At 40.2% G+C, this 20384-nt stretch overlaps 1 protein-coding gene across 5 annotated transcripts in view; it reads right to left on the reverse strand.

Moving 5' to 3' along the window:
• Positions 1-20384, reverse strand: part of Rbm33 (RNA binding motif protein 33) — a 94367-nt gene that overhangs the window by 47287 nt on the left and 26696 nt on the right. For 3 of the 5 annotated variants that reach the window (XM_076831339.2, XM_076873165.2, XM_076873156.2), the window contains exons 5-8: positions 18835-19150; positions 15209-15328; positions 7539-7710; positions 1906-2114 (exon numbers count right to left, since the gene is read on the reverse strand). In XM_076831339.2, coding sequence (XP_076687454.1) covers positions 1906-2114; positions 7539-7710; positions 15209-15328; positions 18835-19150 — 817 coding nt within the window. The remainder of the gene's footprint in view (positions 1-1905; positions 2115-7538; positions 7711-15208; positions 15329-18834; positions 19151-20384) is intronic. The other 2 variants (XM_076831348.2, XM_076831330.2) reach the window with 1 other exon arrangement.

Below are 20384 nucleotides of genomic sequence, written 5' to 3' on the forward strand. Positions count from 1 at the left end.
AAACATGGTCATAATTTGAGAGCATAATGGAGTTTTAAGGGAAAATCCTGTGTGCTTTTAAACAAGTGAAGTTTAAGGCATGTGAAATGTCCATGTAGAAAGGCACAGGGACAAGGGGAAATAAAAAAATCAGAGCTAGGAAAAGGTCAATGGAGAAGAAACTCCTGCAGAGAGGGCAAGGCGGTTAAGAGGAAGAAAGAGTGAGACGTGAGAGATGACACGGTTAGAGGGACAGGTATTTCATAACTGTTAAGAGAGTGGATTTTACAGATTCTCACCAAAACAATACACATATCATAACATCACAGTAGAGGAGGGGGACATAACAATCAAAAAATCTCATATACCTAAGAAAGAGCAGCTCAAGCGAAAGTTAGCAACAGTGATGCCCAAGGCTCAGTATAGATACCCACAATCAGCCATCAACCCAAGCAGTGAAAATAATGAAAGCCAGGAGCAAAGCACTGACCAAGGGAAGGTGGGAAGACACAAACCAAAAGTTCTGTTTCTAATACATGGGGTAAACAGTCAAGGCCCAGCACAGACTAGGTGGGAAGAGAACAGGAGAGGACGGCCTGGGTAGGTAAGTTCAGTGCAGACTACCCTGACCTTTGTAGTTAACTGGCAATAGCCAAGCACCATGGACATCAAAGAGGAAGCTGCAGCACTGGCCAAACCGGTCAGGCAGCTATTTGGTTGGCTGGACAGCCTGAATCAGTTCCATCAGAATCTCGCAATGCAACCTCACCATCAGGATACAGGTCACCCTAAATTTCTGGGACAGTCATTAAATCATGCACACACATTCTTTCAGAGCAGTAACTTCTCTGGGAAGGTAGGCAGCTCATGTCTTCTTTCTGCTCCTCCTTTTAGTGGATAAGAAGATGGGCAATTCTGTGACTTTCCCAGGATCACAGAGACACAATTATACAAAACCTGGTCTCATGTGCAACAGGCAACAATAACTAAAATTGCAGTGCCACATATGACATTGGCTTGGGATGGTACAAGGGCTCAGGGAAGGAAAAAGAAATTATAAAGATCAGACTGGGTGCTAGGAGAGGTGCTTGAGACCTAGCACCTGTGTGTGCAATAGCAGGTACCAACACCAACAGCCCAGGGAATGCCCTCAGCCCACAGGCCTCTCTCTTCCCTGCCAGGACACAAAACTAGAACCTCCTGCTAAGGCAAAAAAAACCTACCCTTTCTGCTGTTATTTCATAAATGAATGAGGAAAAAGGGCAATAAAAGCATAAGAGGGACCTGTGGGAGACACTGCCCACAGTCTTGCATTAAGTACATTTCTTGATACATTCTTTCCAAACACTGCCTTTCAAAGGAGAAGGCCATCATGCAGAAATCACGACACCTCCTATCTCAGCTTCCAATACATACCAGGAGAACACAAAATAAAATTCAGCTTAAATGAAATTAAGTGACACATTCTTAAATTATGAATAAATTTTATGAATAGGATATGGTTGTTATTCTAAGAGAAATTGGTATTTAAGGGGAAAAAAAAAACGTACAGTAAACAGTGTAAAGGAAAAATGATATTAATGCAATCAACTCCTGCCTTAGCTCTGTATGCAATAACACCAGGGTTTGGAGAGCAACTCGCCAGAAGAGCAGGGCTCTGGGCAGCCTGGCCACTGGATGTCAGGTTGTCAAGTCTTCCTTTGGAAGTGGCTATGGCACTGGATATTGGTATTGCCAGATACTGGAGAACTGAATTTTGAAAACTATGAAATTGAATTCAACTGTCAAGCAGAAACATCAAGCAGGAGTCCTATTGCTGATCTTAATTTCAGACCAGAAAGAGGTGAGCCTAAAACACACCACCACAGAAACACACTCCCACTGTCCTAAAGCTGTCAGGCTGCAGGAGTAAAAGCACAGGATTACCACAACAGGAGGCTGTGCAGGAAGCAGAGCGGGCCTGTGGTCCTTCATTCTGCCCCGCTCGCTGCCCTCTCTCCTCTGGTCGCCCATTCCACGGCACATCAGAGAGCCGCCTCTCCTTCCTCCCCGCCGGGAGCCGTAGCGGCCCTGCTTGTGCTGCCGCTCTCTTTCTTCAAATTCAAGCAATGCAGCTTTGGCTTCGGCTGAAAGCTCTATTTGAAAAGATACATGTGTTAGATAACTTCAAACAGCCCACACTGAATTCATGGGGAGAAAACAGGAGGGTCACGCGTGACAATGGAACTGGAACACATGCTGTTCCAACTCCTGCAACAGCAGGAGTGAGCATGGCTCTGTGGGCAAGACCCACAACCACTGGTGAGATCTGTGCGACGAAGACTTTCTCTTTCAAAGACTTTCTCTTTCAATAATATACAAGTTCACCTAAAACGCGAAAGTATTTTCAGTTGAGACCCCCACAATGTGTGCAGTGAAGCTAAGAAGTGGGCACTCTGCAATCACGCTCCTTCTACACGGTCAGGAGCTATCACCCCAGTCCTACACCAGCATGACTTACTCCCTGAGGCCAGTAAGAGAATATCATTCATACACAACAGCTCAAAGACTCAAAAAAAAAAAAAAAAAAAAAAAATCCTAATCAATTTGACTTTAAAACAAAGCTATTAATGAATGCACACTTAAGTCAAATTATTCAAAGTAATTTCCCTAAAAAATGAAAAACTTATTTAATACTACTTCATTTCAAATACTCCTTTAAAAAATAAAAACAAAAATCTGTGAGGGCTCCTTATGTCCATACAGTATGACAAGGACTACTTGTGAAAGCAAATCACATAGGGGAAAGCTCACCAACACAAATGCTGGGGAGCAACAAGAAGGTGCTGAACTCTGCGTGCGCGAGCACGCACATGCACACCACACACCCATCAGGGGCGCAAGAGACAAGGGTGGGTTCCCAGGGAACTTCCAGTGGCACAATATTCCAAGGTCTTAAGGGGAAAACCCCAATTTATCTAATAGGATCCCTCTATTTTAAATGATATCTAAGGTGTGATAACACATCTTCACAAGTAAATGTGTTTTCTGAATAGGTCACTGAATACTACTAGAAGACTTCTTAGAAATTCTTTCCCAGTGAAGGATAAATATTAACTATCCCTGAAGTTCACCTCCTGGACTCATCTCCAAACTCTTCCAAAATCTCTGAGCCACATTTCATTTTGAAACTTCTTCCTTGGTATTCTCCTCCCCTTCAAATGAATCTAAACCCCTTTTGAAAGAAAATTTAATCTCCTTTTAACTAGCACAGACTTTTATTCTAATCTTGACTACATGATTGGTTCACACACACATTTTATGTGGTGAATCAGCAATTATTTTTCTAGTGGTTCTGAGTGTCAAGATCAATTTCACTATCCTCAGTAATAAAATGGTTTCAAATGACATCTTTAATCAGCAAGTAAAAATGCTTTCCTCCAATTGAGACAAGCTGTCACAAAAGGTCACCAAAATATGACAGGATGGAAATTACATTTGTAACTTCAACTGAAATGTTAATTTCCCTTTAAGTGTTTTCTGCACTGTGTCCAGACACTAAAGTAAAGAGATACAGAGTGATATAACCAAGTTTTATACTGTTTTGTCCCTTTCTAAAACGTTAAGAACATGTTTTCATATAAGTAATTGTACAATAGTTGTAAAGTGAATAAATGCTTATGGAATATACAATTTGGTAAAATAAAATAGCAAGATAGAGTTTTGTTTTTGTTATTTTTTTTAAAAACAAGATAAATGAATCAAGGAATTTTTTAAACCGTGTAAATACAGAAAACAGTATAAAAAGAATAGTACATGACTGCCGGCACTAACAATCTTGAACTATTTATCACTATATAAAAATGTTTTTCCCACAGATCCTTTGCCTTAAATGAAATTAACTTAGTTCAAGGGAACACTATATAGGCGTAACAAGCAGATTTTTCAAGATAAAGCAATAAAAATTTAACATATTACATGTGCCAATGACACTTAGCAAAATACAAAATCTGGACATGTGTTTCCAGTCTACTAAAATAAACATGGTGCCTCGCTTATTTACGGTTTGCACTGCTTTCAAAAACCATCTGAAGTCTACTTCCTAGGGTAAAAGAACCCACAGGTCTGAGTTTCTGGGTCTCGCCTGAAGGAAACTAGTCAATGACACCTCATTAATATAGAATAGTAATGACACTTTCATTCAAAGTAAGTTTTGCTTACGTACATATGTTCTGGCAACCCTGCTGAACCACCATCCTCAAGAGAATCACCATTTATACCCTACAGCATCTTTTGCATGTAATGACTTAATGAATCTTCTGAGTATGTAGTCTCACACCAAACTTAGGAAAAGTGAGAAAACAAGCATGTAAATCTTTTCCTATAAGGTTTACTTTCCACAATCCTGAGTAAGAAAAAAGCTAACCAACTACAATCTTAACTTTAAAAAAAAAAAAAAATCCAAAATTGTACTTCTAATTTAATCTGAAATCAAAATACAAGTCAATAATTGTGCTTTAGATTTCTTAACAGTCAAGACTGTCATATATCTGAATTAGTATTGCCCATAGTTAAGGATAACAACCTGTATCTGAATTTGAACAAAATACAAAGTTACCAAAACTCTCTTCTGGATTTGGAAGAGAACTGATTATTTCACATGCAAACTTTTAGGGTCAAATGGGGGACTCCAAGCATTACTTGAAATTAAAAAAAAATAAAGTTTTTATTTCTTATGAAAACATTAAAAAATACTACTGGTTCAAAAAATGCATGTCATAGGAGACAACATATATTCTCCAGTGCCAAATATTTTAATCTCATCACCAAAAGTAGGAATAATATACAACAGAATAAGTATTCCAATCCTCAGACTGATATTTCTATCATTGGAAACATACTAACTGAGGGGTAACAATTCATGCAAATTTCTAGTGTACCATACACCCTGGTATCCTCTGTCTGTCTCAGTGAGTCTTTTCAATCTGAAAATTAAGCTGTTTAGGAGAGGTGCTCAGGAATTTTTTTTTTTTGGGGGGGGTACTGATAATAATACTAACTTTGCAGTTACTGGTTAACTTATTTCTAAATACTGAGCTCTCTAAAGTTAGGACTCATAAATTTGAAACAGAGAAAGGTGCTGTTGAGCAGTACCTTTTTTGTGCCCTACTATTTAGCCAAATAACCATGTCCTACAAAAATGCAATTTTATCCTTTTTTTAATGTTGAAAAGAATGGTAAATAATCAAATTGTTTATGTTTATAGCCAGTCTGCCTCTAAGGACCCCAGACTCTGTCCCCCCATATCCCAAGGGGGCAACTTGTCCACAACAAATCAATCCTTCCAGACTCTTGTCTCAAGATAATATCACTATAAACCTGTCAGATGCCTTGAAAAGAAAAACAAGATTTGATGTAAGTTCTCTGAATAAAATAAAGTATAAATGATTCTGGAAAGAAGGTCCTGAAAAGAAAGTTGAGTCAGGCGCAGTGGTGCATGCCTGTAATCCCAGAGGCTCGGGAGGCCCAGACAGGAGAATCATGAGTTCAAAACCAGCCTCAGCAAAAGCAAGATAAGAAGCAACTCAGTGAGACCCTGTCTATAAATTGAATTCAAAATAAGGCTGGGGATGTGGCTCAGTGGTCGAGTGCCCCTGGGTTTAATCCCCGGTACCACTCCCCTCCCCCCGGTCAAAAAAAAAAAAAGAGAAAGATGCAGGAAGAATGAAAACTTGAAACACAGGCCAGCTGGGCACTTCAGAACAAGGTCATTATTTGTGCTAGGGTGAAGGTAAAAGGCACAGGGAAGTGGGTATAAGTAGTGAGGCAGCATGGGCCATGAGAGGGTGACACAGGTGACCCATGAAATCCAAAGTGGCCATACAGCCAAGCTGGTTACAGAAGGTAAAGGTCTCCCCATTTGCAATGTTACCCATCAGTAATTTAATATTCTCAGACTTCATAAGGACCCACAGGGGCTCAGTTGTTCTGCTTTCATACTTGGGACTTTTAAACGTATGTAATGAAAGTCACAGCCCAGATAATGAGGCCCGAGATAAAGAAGCAGAAAAGTAATGACCTGCCACCTCCTCCTGACTTCAGCACCCTCCCTAGTTCTGGAAAGCACCATGCTGCTGCCCAGGGAGCTCAGTGCTTAGCTAGGTGGAGACTTTGCTCTTGTTCTTCTCATCACCACCCAAGACCACAATGTATTCACTCCAGTGAGTTTGTTCTGCAATGCTATCAATTCTTCCTGCTGAAGTTGTTTCTCCTAACCTTCTATTTTAAGAACTTTGCTTCGTCTTCTTTTACCCAATGCCAACTTCAGATCCAATTTGCTAGAAATACCATAAGTTTCTAAGAAATGTAAGGATGTCTCCAAGAAACCAAATTCAGACCAACCAGCAACTTCACACCATAACATAGAAAATTCTAGAGAAATCTTGGGCCAAAAGGTACAGAAAGAGGAAATCAGAGGGCAGAGAGAGATCTCTTGACACTAGAGCACACTGTCTACACAAATCCTACTTCCTACAGTAATGAGAGAGAAGAATGGCTCGATACCGTTGGCTTGTGCGACTAGGGAGCTTAGCGTCTGCCTGGAGAAGATGTATCTGGCCCTTTAAGATACACGCCCAATTTCAACCTAAAAACAATGGTTTAAAAAAAGTAATAGAGGTAGTTATAAAGGTTCAATCTTGATTTTTACCTCCAACAAGACCAAAGGGCAGGTACAGTCCTGCCTCCTAAAATCTCCTCCTAAAAGGTGGAGCACAGACCTAGTGGTTCTTAGCATGCGGGCTCCAAAAAGCAGCATTTGGGAACACACTAGAATTGCACTTTTCCTGGATGCCATCCTGAATTAATGAATCATAACGGCAAGGAGTGGGTACCAAAATCCTATGGCTGAACAATGCTCTCAAGAACACTGTAAGCAATTGCATCTACCACTGCGTTATGTCCCAAACCCCCTTCAGGCTGGTTCTGATACTCACATAAACTTGAGAACAACTGCTTGGTGGGAAAGGTCATCACAACAGACTGTAAGAAGAGGGGTGGAGTCACTACTGTTAGCCAGCAACAGTAGATTTATAGACCGGCAATTTGCTCAAAATGACATTCAATGAATTACTTCTATAGACAAGCCATCTTTTCCTCAGAAGAAAATAAATAAATAAAACAATGGCCAGGAGAGTGTTGAAAATACAAAATAAAACCAATATGAGTCCACAATTATCCCAGGGAACCCTGGAGGTCTCTGGAAGGACAGTGTGGCCCTGTCTAGCATCCCTATGCTGCCACCCCAAGGGCAGCCAGGAAGAGCATGATCTGTAGAAGAGCAGCTCTAGGCCAACAAATTCCCAAAGGAGGGCCATTTAAAATAAACAGTCTTAAATATTCTGTTTACACTGTCACTCCAGGAGGGATGGCCTTTCACAGCATGGAGCTCAAGACTGTCCACCCTCTGAATAGTACCACAATCAACCACAGTCAACCTTCTTTTCTTGTGTAATTAATCATAATAAAACTACAGAAGAATCTGAAATGGAAAGGAAGAAATGTGGGGGGGGGGAAGTTACCCAAAGTTTCTGGAATGTTTCTTCTCTCTCTAGTTACATCAGAGAGCCTAATAATTGTTCCTTCTTTCCTTTCAGTTTTGAAACGTAATCGTCCAGATTCTTCATCATCATCTTCCTCTTCATCTGATTCTTCTTTAACATCTTTCTGGAGCTCCAAAGTTTCCATACTACCCTACATGGCAGACACAGAAAGGGGGGGGGGGGACAGACAGAGAGTTCAAATTCATTTAAATTTAACATGAAAACATGCTAAAAATATCTTACGCTGTTCATATTTACAAGCTGGCTCCAAGAAAAAGTCACCTCAAGTGTTAAAAGCTGTCTTAACATTGTAAAAAGCTCAACTCCCACTTGCAGTTAATATACAACACCCTATCACGGTTGCCACTTACACGTCTGATCATAGCAAGTTAACACAACTGGCACTAAATAATAATAATATCAATACGCTAAAACTTAGAAATTCCAGACCAGTTACACTGGAGTGTGTTAGTTTATTAGCATATAGCCCACCTCACACTCCCAGCTCTGGGGCTCCACAACCCCCACTTCCTGACCCACCTATGCTGATCTCTACTGCCAGAAAAGTGGTCCAAAGGTACCTCCAGAACCCTCCTGTGCCACTCTGGCTTCTCCCCACTACTGTCTGGCTGGCTGGAGGCAACTTGCACTACCAACAGCTTTGGCCAGTGGAGAGCAAAACTGGTTTTTTCCTTCAGTCACTTCACACTAAAATCAGCTTTTATTGTGGTTTTGTGATTTCCAGTATTTCCTCCAAAATTCTCTCTAACCTCACCCCAAGCTAAAGTAGCCTCTCCAGAGATAAGTCTTCCTGCTGAGTATCACGTGAATTCCAGCAACAGGAACCACTGCTCTCCCGGGCAGTGAAAACTGGAGAGATCTAGAGCATGTGGCTTACTAGAGCAACTCTTTCAACATAAGGAAAACAGAATTTGCTTCTTCACTCTCACAGCTCATAGTTTAAAACATTCTTCACTCTTAACAGGAACAAACTACTTTAATAGAAAATGTACAAGAAAAATTAAAACAAACCCATGACACCAAGAAAAATTAAAACAAACCCATGACATGAGTGTTTTGCATTCCTCTTTTTCTAAACCTTGTTTGTATAAAAAGATCAATTCACATAGCTCGCTGACACACCCTGCAGTGCAAACACATATTCAAGAACTCAATGCCTTAAAATAAAAGGATAATGGCAAGTAGCCCAGCAGCTGCAATCTACTTGCAGTATTCCGATGCTTGGTATACTGGGGGACTCAAAAGGACCAGGACCTCATACTCTTGTTGGTCTGAGTCCTTTAGCTTTATCAGTCTCTGAAATCAGTGAGTGGCAGCTGCAGATGGCTGGCAAGGCCTGTGTGGCACCACCCTGCAAAAAGCTTCTGCGCCACCTCCAATGCTCCTGGCAGTGCTTCTCATGGGAAGTACCAATCACGGGAAGTCGGCTCCAAGGCAGACTCTACCCAGGCAGGCCCAGCGTGAGGTCTGCGAGTCTGAGTCTCTCAAAAGCTCCCTGGAGAAGCCAACATTGGGGTCTACAGATTACCAACAAAGCAGTCATTTTTTAAATTTAACTATAAACTGTACCCACAGCTCAAACAAGTCCAATGTAAAACACAACAGTATTGAAATTTACATAGTTTATTCTGCATACAATCTCCAACTAAGAAATTTGAGACAAGATAAAATTTGTTTCCTTGAAGCAAATTATAGCCAGCCAAGGGAGGGGGAAGATACAGTTTATCACCCAGAAGCCCCATTCCTAGACAGTCATCCTAAAGAGATGATTACTTATGTTCAAATAAAAGCCTCCTGGAAAACATCTGCAGCTTTGTGCAGGATCACCAAAATGGAAATTCCTCCTTCAGTGAATGAATGATGAACATCAAACTCTGGAATGCAACTGAGCAATACAAAGGAGTAAATTCTGGGGAAGTACTAGGACACAAATCAACCAAAGTATGCTATGTTCACATACAAATATATCACAACCTGCTTACACTATAATGTTAATGTTAATTAAAATGATAAAATACTATAAGGGAGATCAGTAGAGTAGAACAAGTGGATGGGGGAAGAAAGAGGAGAGGGGAAGTACTGGAGAAAGAGACTGAGCTATGTTATGTGCATGTATGAATACAGCATAATAAATCCTGATATTATGTATAACTACAACACCAATAAAAACTAAAAAAGTTAAATTCAAAAAAAAAAAAAAAAAGGAGCAAACCTGACACAACTGGGATGGAACTGCAAAAGAATGGCAGAAAGTCACACACTGCAAGAATTTCATTTATTTGACATCCTCCAAGAGACAAAATGATACCACTGTCCAGTGGTCAGGAGTGGCAGGTGGGTATTACTACACAAGGCTAACCCAGGACAATTTCTAGAGTGATGGAGATGTCCTAGAACTCAAGATTCTGGTCTAATAGCTGTGCCCAGACAAGACTGAATCACACACTGCAAAAACTGTCAGTAAGCCCTAGGCCTCCTGCTTATTTATGCCATCAATTACTCCTGCGTGATCAGTACAGATACTAAGGATACCTGATCTAATTTGATTTGATCTACACATTAAAATGTAAATATATGTTTATAACACTACATTTGACTTCACTTTTAATTCTTAATAAAAGATCATATGAAAATCATCATAAAAGTACTTACCTCTATAGAAAAACACAGCTTACAAAAATGACCCAAGATTTTAATGCTTATTTATAGAATAACTGAGTGATTCAGTATGATATTACCAGACACAAATCAAAGTATCTGGTTCTACCAACAGTGAAAATTTAATAGTTGAGATGGTTAGGAAACCAAATGGTATAAAAATAAAGAAAAAAAAATATTACTGATCAATAGCCTTCATTTATGCAGATATAAAAATTCTTCAAAAAATAAAACCACATAAATCTAGCAAAATACCACCACCAAGTGGGGTTTATTTAAAAATGCAAGGTTGAATTTGTTAAATTTGTCAATTTAACAAATCTTAGCTACTGAAGAATTTCAAATACATGCAGATGTTCTAGGAGGTGCAGTGCAAGTCTTTCCATCCCCCTCTGGAAAGACAGCCTCGTTCTCAAGAAGACAAGAAACACAAGACACTTCCTTACCTGAGTAGGGAAGGCTAAGAGGGCCCTTCAGCTCTGGAGTACTCTCTACAAGCTCAACCTCAGTCTACCAGGAAAAAAGCCCAGACTGGCAGGAGTTCCACAAGATACCTGGCCTGCACTTAAGAGTGTCATGGTCACAAAACAACAGGAAAACTAAGCAACTTCCAGAATAGAGGACACATGGGAGACCCACAACAATGCGGTGCTCTGGACCGAATTCCAGAACAGAAAGAAGATATTTGTAGAAAAACTGGTGAAATGAAATTGTTTGGATTCGTTTTTTTTAAAGTTAATTTAATTCATACAAAAATAAGGGATACAGACCACCATTATGTCAACAGATACAGAAAAAGCACTGAAAATACATAGATTTCAATTTTTTTTTAAAATTTCAACAACCTAGAGACAGAAAAGAACTTTTTCAATCTGATGTAATACTTCCCGCTGATATACTTAATGATGAAATCCTGAATATCTCCCCTAAGTAAATAGCAAGGCCAGAATGTCCGTTCTCATGCTTCTGCTGTGGTCAGAACCTGTACTGACCACAATTAAGACCACAGAAATAGGGCTGGGGTTGCAGCTCAGCGCTTGAGTGTAAAGGTTCAGACTGTACAGAAAGAACTGCAGTCTTTCTAAAAGGCAACATGATCATTAAGATGCTAGTTTTCCCAATGTGATTTAAAGATACCATACCATCTCCAACCAGATTTTTAGTAGATATTGGCAAATACCTCCCAGAATTTACATGGAAATTCAAAGCCCAAGAATAGCTAAAATACTCTGGAAAAGGAAAAACAAAATCGATGGATTCATACTACCTGACTCCATGATAAAACTGTAGTACTGGCATAAGGACATACAAATGAATCAACAGGAAGAGAGATTTCCAGAAAGAGACTGAAATGTAGACGATCTCCTTCCACACACCGACCAGCTGAGACAGACAGTCTCAACTGCAGCTAGCCAACACTAGGAAGCTTCTAGAAGAAAGGTAACTGTAACTTTGAGGTAGACAAAGACTTCTTAGCTCACAAATTACTTAATCTCTACTTAAATGAAAATTTTCTGTTCATGAAAAGGCACATTTAAGAAAACGAAAACACAATCCACAGGTTCAAAGTAAATATCCATAAAGCATGTAACTACCAGTAGATAGGATATCCAAAATACATAGAAAATCATCAACCCTCTCTGGAAAACAGTACAAAGATAAGCATAAATATTCTACAGAAGATTTATTATCTATATAGAATGTTTGTATTGTAGGCATACACCACCACAACCAGCCAAAACATGAGATTTTACTTTTCCTCCTAAAAATATCTCCAGAAAGCAACCTGCAGGAAGTTCCATACAATAAGAAATCATAGGAGTTCAACATATGCAGTCTCTAGTTCTCTGCCTTTCAGATTAAGGTTGCATTCTGTTTCTTCGCATTTCAGAAAAAAAGATAATAATACTGTTGACTTATATATTATGTTGTACACAGCTAAATTATTTTTTTAATTGGAAAATTCTAGAGTAATCCCACCATCGAGAGGTAATCACTATTGCTATTTTCATCTTCATTCAGACTTTAAAAGACTTAGACATATACACTTGGCTATATATTGTAAAGCTGAAGGAAAGGAACCATATTACCTTGCTCTTTCTCTTTCTTTATCATGAGCATCTTTCATTTAAGAGCTAAGGCATCAGGTGTTATACCATATTCTACTGCAAGATTATCAGAATTTATTTAACCCTTTACAAAAGTTTACATTTGTTCCATTTATTTTCAGTGCTTCGAATACCTGGTGCATGTATTTCTTATCCCGTCTTAATTAATTCCTTTGGATAAATTCACTGAAGTGAAACTGCTGAGCCAAGGCACAAGTGTTTTAAGGCTGCAGGCACCGTTAAAGACAATGAAGGGTCTGATCTCCTTCTTCCTGCAAGGTGAAAGTTAACCTGCCACCGTTTCCTGAAAGCTGTGAGAAGACCAGGCTCCTGGTCAGAGACTGGGACAATTTTATTACTTACAACACCAGCAGCATCACTTTGGACCAGCTTCCTGAAGCCCTGTTCCCACGGGGCCACATGAAGAAGGCAGTGACTCCCTGACAGAGGGGTTGTAACTCTGGGAGGGGCTGTTGAAACCCAAAATGACCAAAACAGGGACAGACTTCAATGGACCAGCAAAGTATGCTTTATTAAATAAACAGCACATTTTCAGGAGAAATAAATGGCACATTTTCAGGAGAAAAAATGGCAACTGGTTACAAAAGGGTCTGATTTTTATAGGGTTTAGTGAGAGTTAATCATAGCAGAATGTTTAGTGTGATTTAATCATTAGATACTTAATCATACACACTTAATCACAGCAGAATGTATCGGCTGGAGAGTCAGGGAAACACGTGTAGAATAGGGAAATGGTGAACGCTCAGAGCCCATTGTTGCTGGGAAACGGAGGGTGAAAGGCCAGAGCTCATTGTTTTCCTTCTCCCCGAGGACCCGTTGTCCTCCTTTCTCCCTGGGGTTACTGTGTTCCACATCCTTCAGCTGTGGGGCACAGGAACCTGGACTTGTCTCGGCAGTCTGGAAGCAAGTCTGCTCCAGAGGAAGACAGCATGTCTTCAAGGCCACCACCTACATAAACACCCCTGAAGAGGCTGTGCAACAAAGGGCGGGCAGTAATTTGCTCTCAAAATGTGCAGAAACCTGAAGCACCCATGGAAAATTGTCTCCTGAGAATGTTTCCAATATGCTCCCCCAACTGAAGGAGAACTGACCAATAACATTCACTTTTGCCATTATTAAATAAAACGGGTTTTTAAATGCTCAAGTTTGCTTTTTAGGTTACTGAATATATTTTCATATACGTATAGCTCACATACTACTCCTTTTTCCAATTACTTTCTCACATTATCCATCCTTCTTTGGATGGCACTCATCTGAATGTACTAATCATACTGTCTACTGAATATTAACTCCTATGTCCTGAGTAGATTTCTTTCTCAGATGTCTTCTGACTAAATTACATGAGCATCACACCAGGGTGAGTACAACAGAATTCAGTGGGAACCCCACTCCCCCATCATCTTGATTTCCCTGGGTCTGTAACATCTCCTCTAATTCTGTCTTGGTTCCCTAAAGAACCTACTCCACAGCTGGTAAATCTGGGTAAAGAGTCCCTTGTACTGCACTTTTATTTTTCTTGTTTTGAGTGCTGGGAATGGAACCCAGGGCCTCAGGCACACTAGGGACACTAGGGAAGCCCTCTACCACTGAAGTCCTCCGCCCACTTGTTCTACTTGTATCTTTTCTCTAATTTTAAAATTATTTCAAATAGTGAGACAGACAAAGCACAAAAAGAAAACTCAAATTTAGCTTGTGGGTGGGAGAAAGGGCATGTCCAGTAAATGCTCTTATTGTACCCAACATGCATTCAGACTCTATCACAGCATCATACACCTTAGAAAAAGAATGGGCGAACAGAATGTTTTATGAACTGAGTATCAAAAACCTTGGTCTAACATCCTAGGTAAACAAATGGCCTAAATTAATAAACAAATATTTTCATGTCGCTTGAGGGAAAGGGGGGCATTAAGAAAAACTGAGAAAAAAAATCAGTAATAAAGAAAATTTTTGAGAAAATCAATAGGTCCTGGGCTAAGGAATGATTCTGTGGCCTACACACTTGGCCACAGGGTCCAGTTCTAGAGCAAGAATGGCAGGGTCACCCACAGCCCTCCCCAGCTCTCACAGTCCAGGAAATACCATCTCCCATGCCGACTTCAAAGGATCACCTCTTCTACACTGTCTTGGAGCCCAGCCATCACCCCTCAGGTGCCCTAGTTAAGTTGCTCATATTGCACCATGTCTGAGCCTCTCCTGGAAGGAGTCACTTTTTCTGCTTTTACATTACAGAGATTGGCACACATCTTTTGACTCCCTATGTTAGACTGCAAGTCCCTTGAGGGCAAGGATCAAGCCTCTTAGTTCTTGTTTCTTCAATCCAAATCAGCAACTAAAGATAGGGAATCTTGTAGTATTTTTTGAATGGTTCAAATAAACTAATTATATAGCACTGCTTTCAAAGCACTAACATACACATTACATGTTTTGAGAGATAAGCCCAAAAAACACTTAAAACACTTTAACAAGCCGGACACAGGAGACACACTTATAATCCCACCAACTCGGGAGGCTGAGGCCAGCCTTAGCAATTTAATAAAACTCTGTCTCAAAACAAAATAAAAAGGATTGGGGATGTATCTCAGTGGTTAAGTGGCCCTCGGTTCAATCCCCAGTACCTAAATAAATAAACAAACAAGAACACTTGAAGGGTAGATAGTGCCCAGAAACCACAGCACAGTTCTCACTCCCCTGAGTCTAGAAAGCCTGGGTTTTTACTAAGTTCAGAGAAGAGATGTCTCAACTTTTCACTAATGCTGAAAGATGCTCATTTTAAATCTGGGGTGGGGGGAGGGGAGGAACACCAGCAAACTTTTTGACTCTTTTTAAAAGTTGAACAAATACCTCTTGGGTCTCAGGAGCAACCTGGGAATCAGTAATCTCATCTAATTCATCTTCAGCAACACAGTCTTCCTGCTCTTGCAGCCCTTGTTGCCCACCATAAGCCTGCAAGTGTTCTTCATCCTGACGGCCATTGAAGAGAAAACAAGTTTTTCTCACACAGCTTTTGGGTGTTTTTGTTTGTTTAAGCACTTTTCATCTCTATGACCCATGTCAGTTATTTTGGCAGATTTTGCTACAGCAGTCCCTGACTAAGCACAAAGCGCAAAGCATTCCTCTCCATGTTAAATTTGAACAGGGCCCATAGAGTAAACCCCATCACCAAGGTTGGTGGCCTGTGTATGGTTTCCACATCCAGGCACCCTGTGAAGTATCTCTTCACCATCAACCTAAGGGAAAGGAAACTTCAGAACATGTGCACATGCATGCGCTCTCTCCCCAGGAAGCCTGGCAGGGGGCTGAAATCACGCCCAGCCCTCACCACTTTTGCAGTGAGAGAGACAACTACAGTACGGGTGATCCAACTCCACATAGATGCCCTTTAGAATCCGGGGCTATCAGGTTCTTCACCAGGCCCCTCCCTTGAGTAGGGAGGACAACTCCAGGTTTGTATGGAATGTAAGGACATTACTTTTGGAGACAAAAACACTACCACAGAAAGCAGGGCTACTCCTGATAGAAGCCGATCAGGTTCTATCTACTCAGTGTGGGTATCTTCCCAGTGTTGCTGCACACTTGTTAAAAATGAGCACCACAGTAGTGACAAGCAGGCAACCATGGAAGAACAAGCAACTACAGACCCTAACAACTCACCACATAGTGTGACAATCTTGTCTACATCCCCAAAGAACCCGGCTGTCAAAGTGCTCACCTCACTTCCCACGACTGACTTCTGCTCTGCTGGAGAGACTGCAATATCTCCATTAAGAGAACAACTACTACCACCCTTGAATCACTGGGAGCAAAACCATCAGATCCAAGTAAGGCCAGTGATGCTAGTCAGATTATCAGCAAATACACAATGGGGTTCAGTCTACACCACTGGAATCTCACTGAGAAACAAATCTGCTACCCTTTACATAAACTGTCAATCTGCAACTGTTTATACAGAACAGTGTTTTATAAAACCCCAATCTCTGTTAATATTACAGGCTCTAAAGACTTCAATTATGTCACCAATAATTTTCTAATATTTTGTCCACTACTAACCAATAGAGTCCTCACTATTACAAATTTTAAAATGAAATTACAATTTACTCTCAAAAATAGCACCTACAAAATCCACAGACTTTTAAGAATTTTGTTCTCTGGAGTGTTGTAAGAAAGAATGCCAAAGTTGTGCCTCCCACTCCTTCAGTATCTCTGGACATCCCCTCTGCACAGGTCTGACAGTGTCCCTCCTGACCCTAAAGCTGTGGTCTTCTGATTCCACGGCCAGCCATGCACAAAAAGCATTCCAAATGGTGTACAGAAATAGCTCGTGGGGTTTCATCATGCAGGCTGTCGAATTCTAAGGACAAGGAACCAGTTAAACAAATCAGTTAATAAACTGCTTACCACTGAGGTATGGAGACACAATCTACTCATGACTCCTCAGTCTAATAATGAGTAAATAAATCATCTGCACACCCCTGACAGCCTAGAAGAAAGCGAGAGAGGCCCCAAACCGAGCCAAGCCAAGCATTCCATGTCAATCCGGCACCTCTCTTTCCACCCAATGGGCCACTTCAGACCCACTACTGAGACAACTATGAAAAATATAAGGTGGCCATAGCTGCCATACCAGGTACATTAAGGTGGGATGACACTGCTCATGAAATAATATCCTACCACTTTCCCTCACCTTTAAAGTGTATAAACAACTCTGTGAAAACATTAGGACACATTTAGAATTCCCAAGTAAATTTTTACTTTAAGGTTTTATTTAATTCTGAAAATAATTAATTCATTTTAATATGATATAGTTCTATGAGTACTTTTAAATCCCCCAATCTATTCTATTCAATGACCTGTAATTCAACATTCTGTATGACTAAAATGATCTTTATCACCGATGAGGCTTTATTTAGATTGTGGAACACAGAAGAAAAAATTCTTACACCACTCCACAAGAAGGCCAAGTAAGACACACTCCCATGCAGCAGCACTCACGGGCTCTACAGAGCACTTTCCACACTGATTTGTCCTTCTAAATCCCACCATCACAGGCAGGACCAGATTCCACGTTTTCCATGGTAGAGCACTATCTGTGTCCCAGGGCTGAACTAAGTGAAGACAGGCTGCACTACCGAATTTGTAGGGGAAAGAGAACCCCAGAGCCAATGAGCCAATGCTTTGTTACTGATAACCAGTGGAAATAATACTGCCACTAGGAAATAACTAGTCAATTTTTGAAAGACTAATTTTTAAAAAGCATTTCAAATTACAGTCTCACTTTAAGAAAGTATGTGAACACACTAGAAGGCACCTGTCCACCTGGTACCAATTTATTACCAAAACACAGGGCTATCAAAAAAGTCCCCAGGATGCCTTTACCAGACTCCTTACTAAACCACAAAGATCTTTTCATGACTAGCTACTGAGGAACAAGCATTCACAAAGAATCAAATCTAACTACTGAGACACCTTCAGCAACCACAACAGGGACTAAAACTAAATATCCAAGGTTCTACATAATTAATTCTTTTCAAAACCATTCATGCACATATAAATGTCTAACATCCAGCAATTCTTAAATGTTCTCACCAAATGGAAGCACACTCTGAGTGAAGACATAAAGAGCTGAGAGAGCCACTCCTGCCTCAGAAGGGCTCTGGATACTGAGGTAGGGCTAGCAGGGTTCCCACTCTGCCTCAATAGGAAGGACCCTGGAGCTCTGGGAGCCCTAAGGCTCCACATACCCCAGGAGATCATGCCCCTCCTGCAACTGTCATTAAGTGCTCATTTAAAAAAACAAACACACACACAAAAAACCTTTTTTGATGACAAATCATTTTGTCAGGTGAACAATCTTACATTAGTGCCTTTATCTTTCCTTAAAAAAACAAACAAAAAAATGTCAACTACCAAAACCATCTTTTGAAATAAAAAATCAGCACAATCTTTGCTTCCTGATCACAGATAACAAATTATGTGTGACATTTCTTAAACTAACCTCCAATCTCTTTATTCAGGTTTAGACAGTTCTCAGTTACAAAAAGGATGAATGAACAGGACATCAATCACTGGAATATTAGCACCTTGAAGATGTCTTTAGCAGGTCAATAATCTTTTCACCTTAGAAGGACTTTATCAGATCTTGGCTAAAGCCTGGATGAAAGCTCTGCATTAAGTACTTCCATCAATTGACAGTGCATCTCCACCACACAAAGCTGCTCCCTTCCTCAGGGTGCAAGCCTCAAGGTCACCATTCTTTGCAGCCTTCCAGAATGACAAAAGAGCATTACCTCTGGCCAAACAAGCTGTCAACACAAACTTTGTCATAGCTCAGATAAAGAAACTGGCAGACAGTGATAATAAGGTCTAATTTCCCTCCCTCCCAAGGGAGGTAAACAGATTTCAAATCAGTCTAGAAACCCAAGAGCAGGAAGCCATGTTATCTTTGGCCATACAAAGGAGGAAAGACTCACTGTAAACTCATCTAAAGGTTCATTGATTTCAATGTCCAACACTTCGTCACTGTACAGCTGCTCCTCCTCTGGCTCTTCCCCATACTCTATCTGGTCTTCTGTCAACTCCGTGTCATGGCCTTCATCGTACTGTCCTTCCTCGGGGTACTCCTGAGTGTACAATTCTGGGCCGTCGGATTTGTGGTAAGCTATCTCATCCTCTCCTTGTTCATACTCAGACTCTTGTTCTCCAGATTGGTCATTCGTGTTGTCAGATAGTTCAAATGATGTAACCATGCCAGATGTGGTATTCAGATTAATCGTGACACCCTGAGAACTGGAAAATACAAAGGAAGACACCTCATGAGAGTGGAGATCAAAATTAAACCACGACATACATACATGAGTTGTTTAAACTACGGCTGGTGAAAAGTTATTCCTGTCCCTGACCAAAGCACTTTCCCAGCGAGTGAAAAAACAGCTCCAGGAGCCACCCTAAGCCACAACAGGACTCATGATGCAGACTGGGCCTCCACTCAGCAGCTGGAGTCTTTGGGACCAGAAGAACCCACTCAACAGATGAGGAGGCAGATGTGACTGGTAAATCCAAGACTGAACCAACGTTTTCCATTCACTGAAATGAAATGAATACGATCTGTTTGCTGAGTGTAAACTAAAAATAAGAGTACTATTCTATAAGCAAAAAACAATAGTTGGAATTTTAAGAACAAAATTATATAAATTCCAACTAAAAAACTCTTTAAGATTAAAAATCTGTAGGGTAAGCCAAGCACAGTGGCACACACCTGTAATCCCAGCAAATAAGAAAGCTGAGGCAGGAGGATCACAAGTTTGACAACTTGGCAACATAGCAACATAGCGAGACCCTGTCTCAAAAAATAAAAAGACTGGAGATGTAGTTGAGTAAAGACATCCTTGAAGATGTCCAAAAAAAAACCTGCAAGAAGATACATTTCAATGTTCACATAAAATTTAATCCAGTCATAAATATCTCAAAATTGTTTTAAATTAGCAATTTCTGAGTAAAAAGAGGGCTTTGAAAAGGCAAAAAACATATTGCATTTATTAAACCATAATGGCTAAATGCCAAATAAGATGACGATAATGTTCCAAATGCAAGATTATTCAAATAAAGCTATGTTCACACCTGTTAAGTGTCCAGTCCTAACAAAACACTGAATATATCACATAGACTTTAAACTACTATAAAAGATTCGAAAGATGTATTTCAAGGCCAGCCTAACTCAAAAGATCAAAATATAAAAATGATGTCAAAAAACAGAATCAGAAAATTTAGCTACCTGGCAGAATAATTAAAAGCTGGATTTTTACCCATCTATCACTTTAGGTTAGAAAACTGTTACAAATCTATATGACACATATTTTGTTCATTATATTTATAACCAAGACATGTATTTATATTTCCCCAATGTTTCCTCATTTAATTGAAAACTGTTTCCACTTACCAGAGGTAGGTGGAAGTAAGTATCTCTCTCCAAAATGGTAATTCAGAAAACAGGTATTTATTAATACAAACTGCCTCAAATGAA

Source organism: Callospermophilus lateralis, chromosome 1 (assembly GCF_048772815.1).
Source record: "Callospermophilus lateralis isolate mCalLat2 chromosome 1, mCalLat2.hap1, whole genome shotgun sequence".
In the NCBI taxonomy this organism is placed as follows: Eukaryota; Metazoa; Chordata; class Mammalia; order Rodentia; family Sciuridae; genus Callospermophilus; species Callospermophilus lateralis.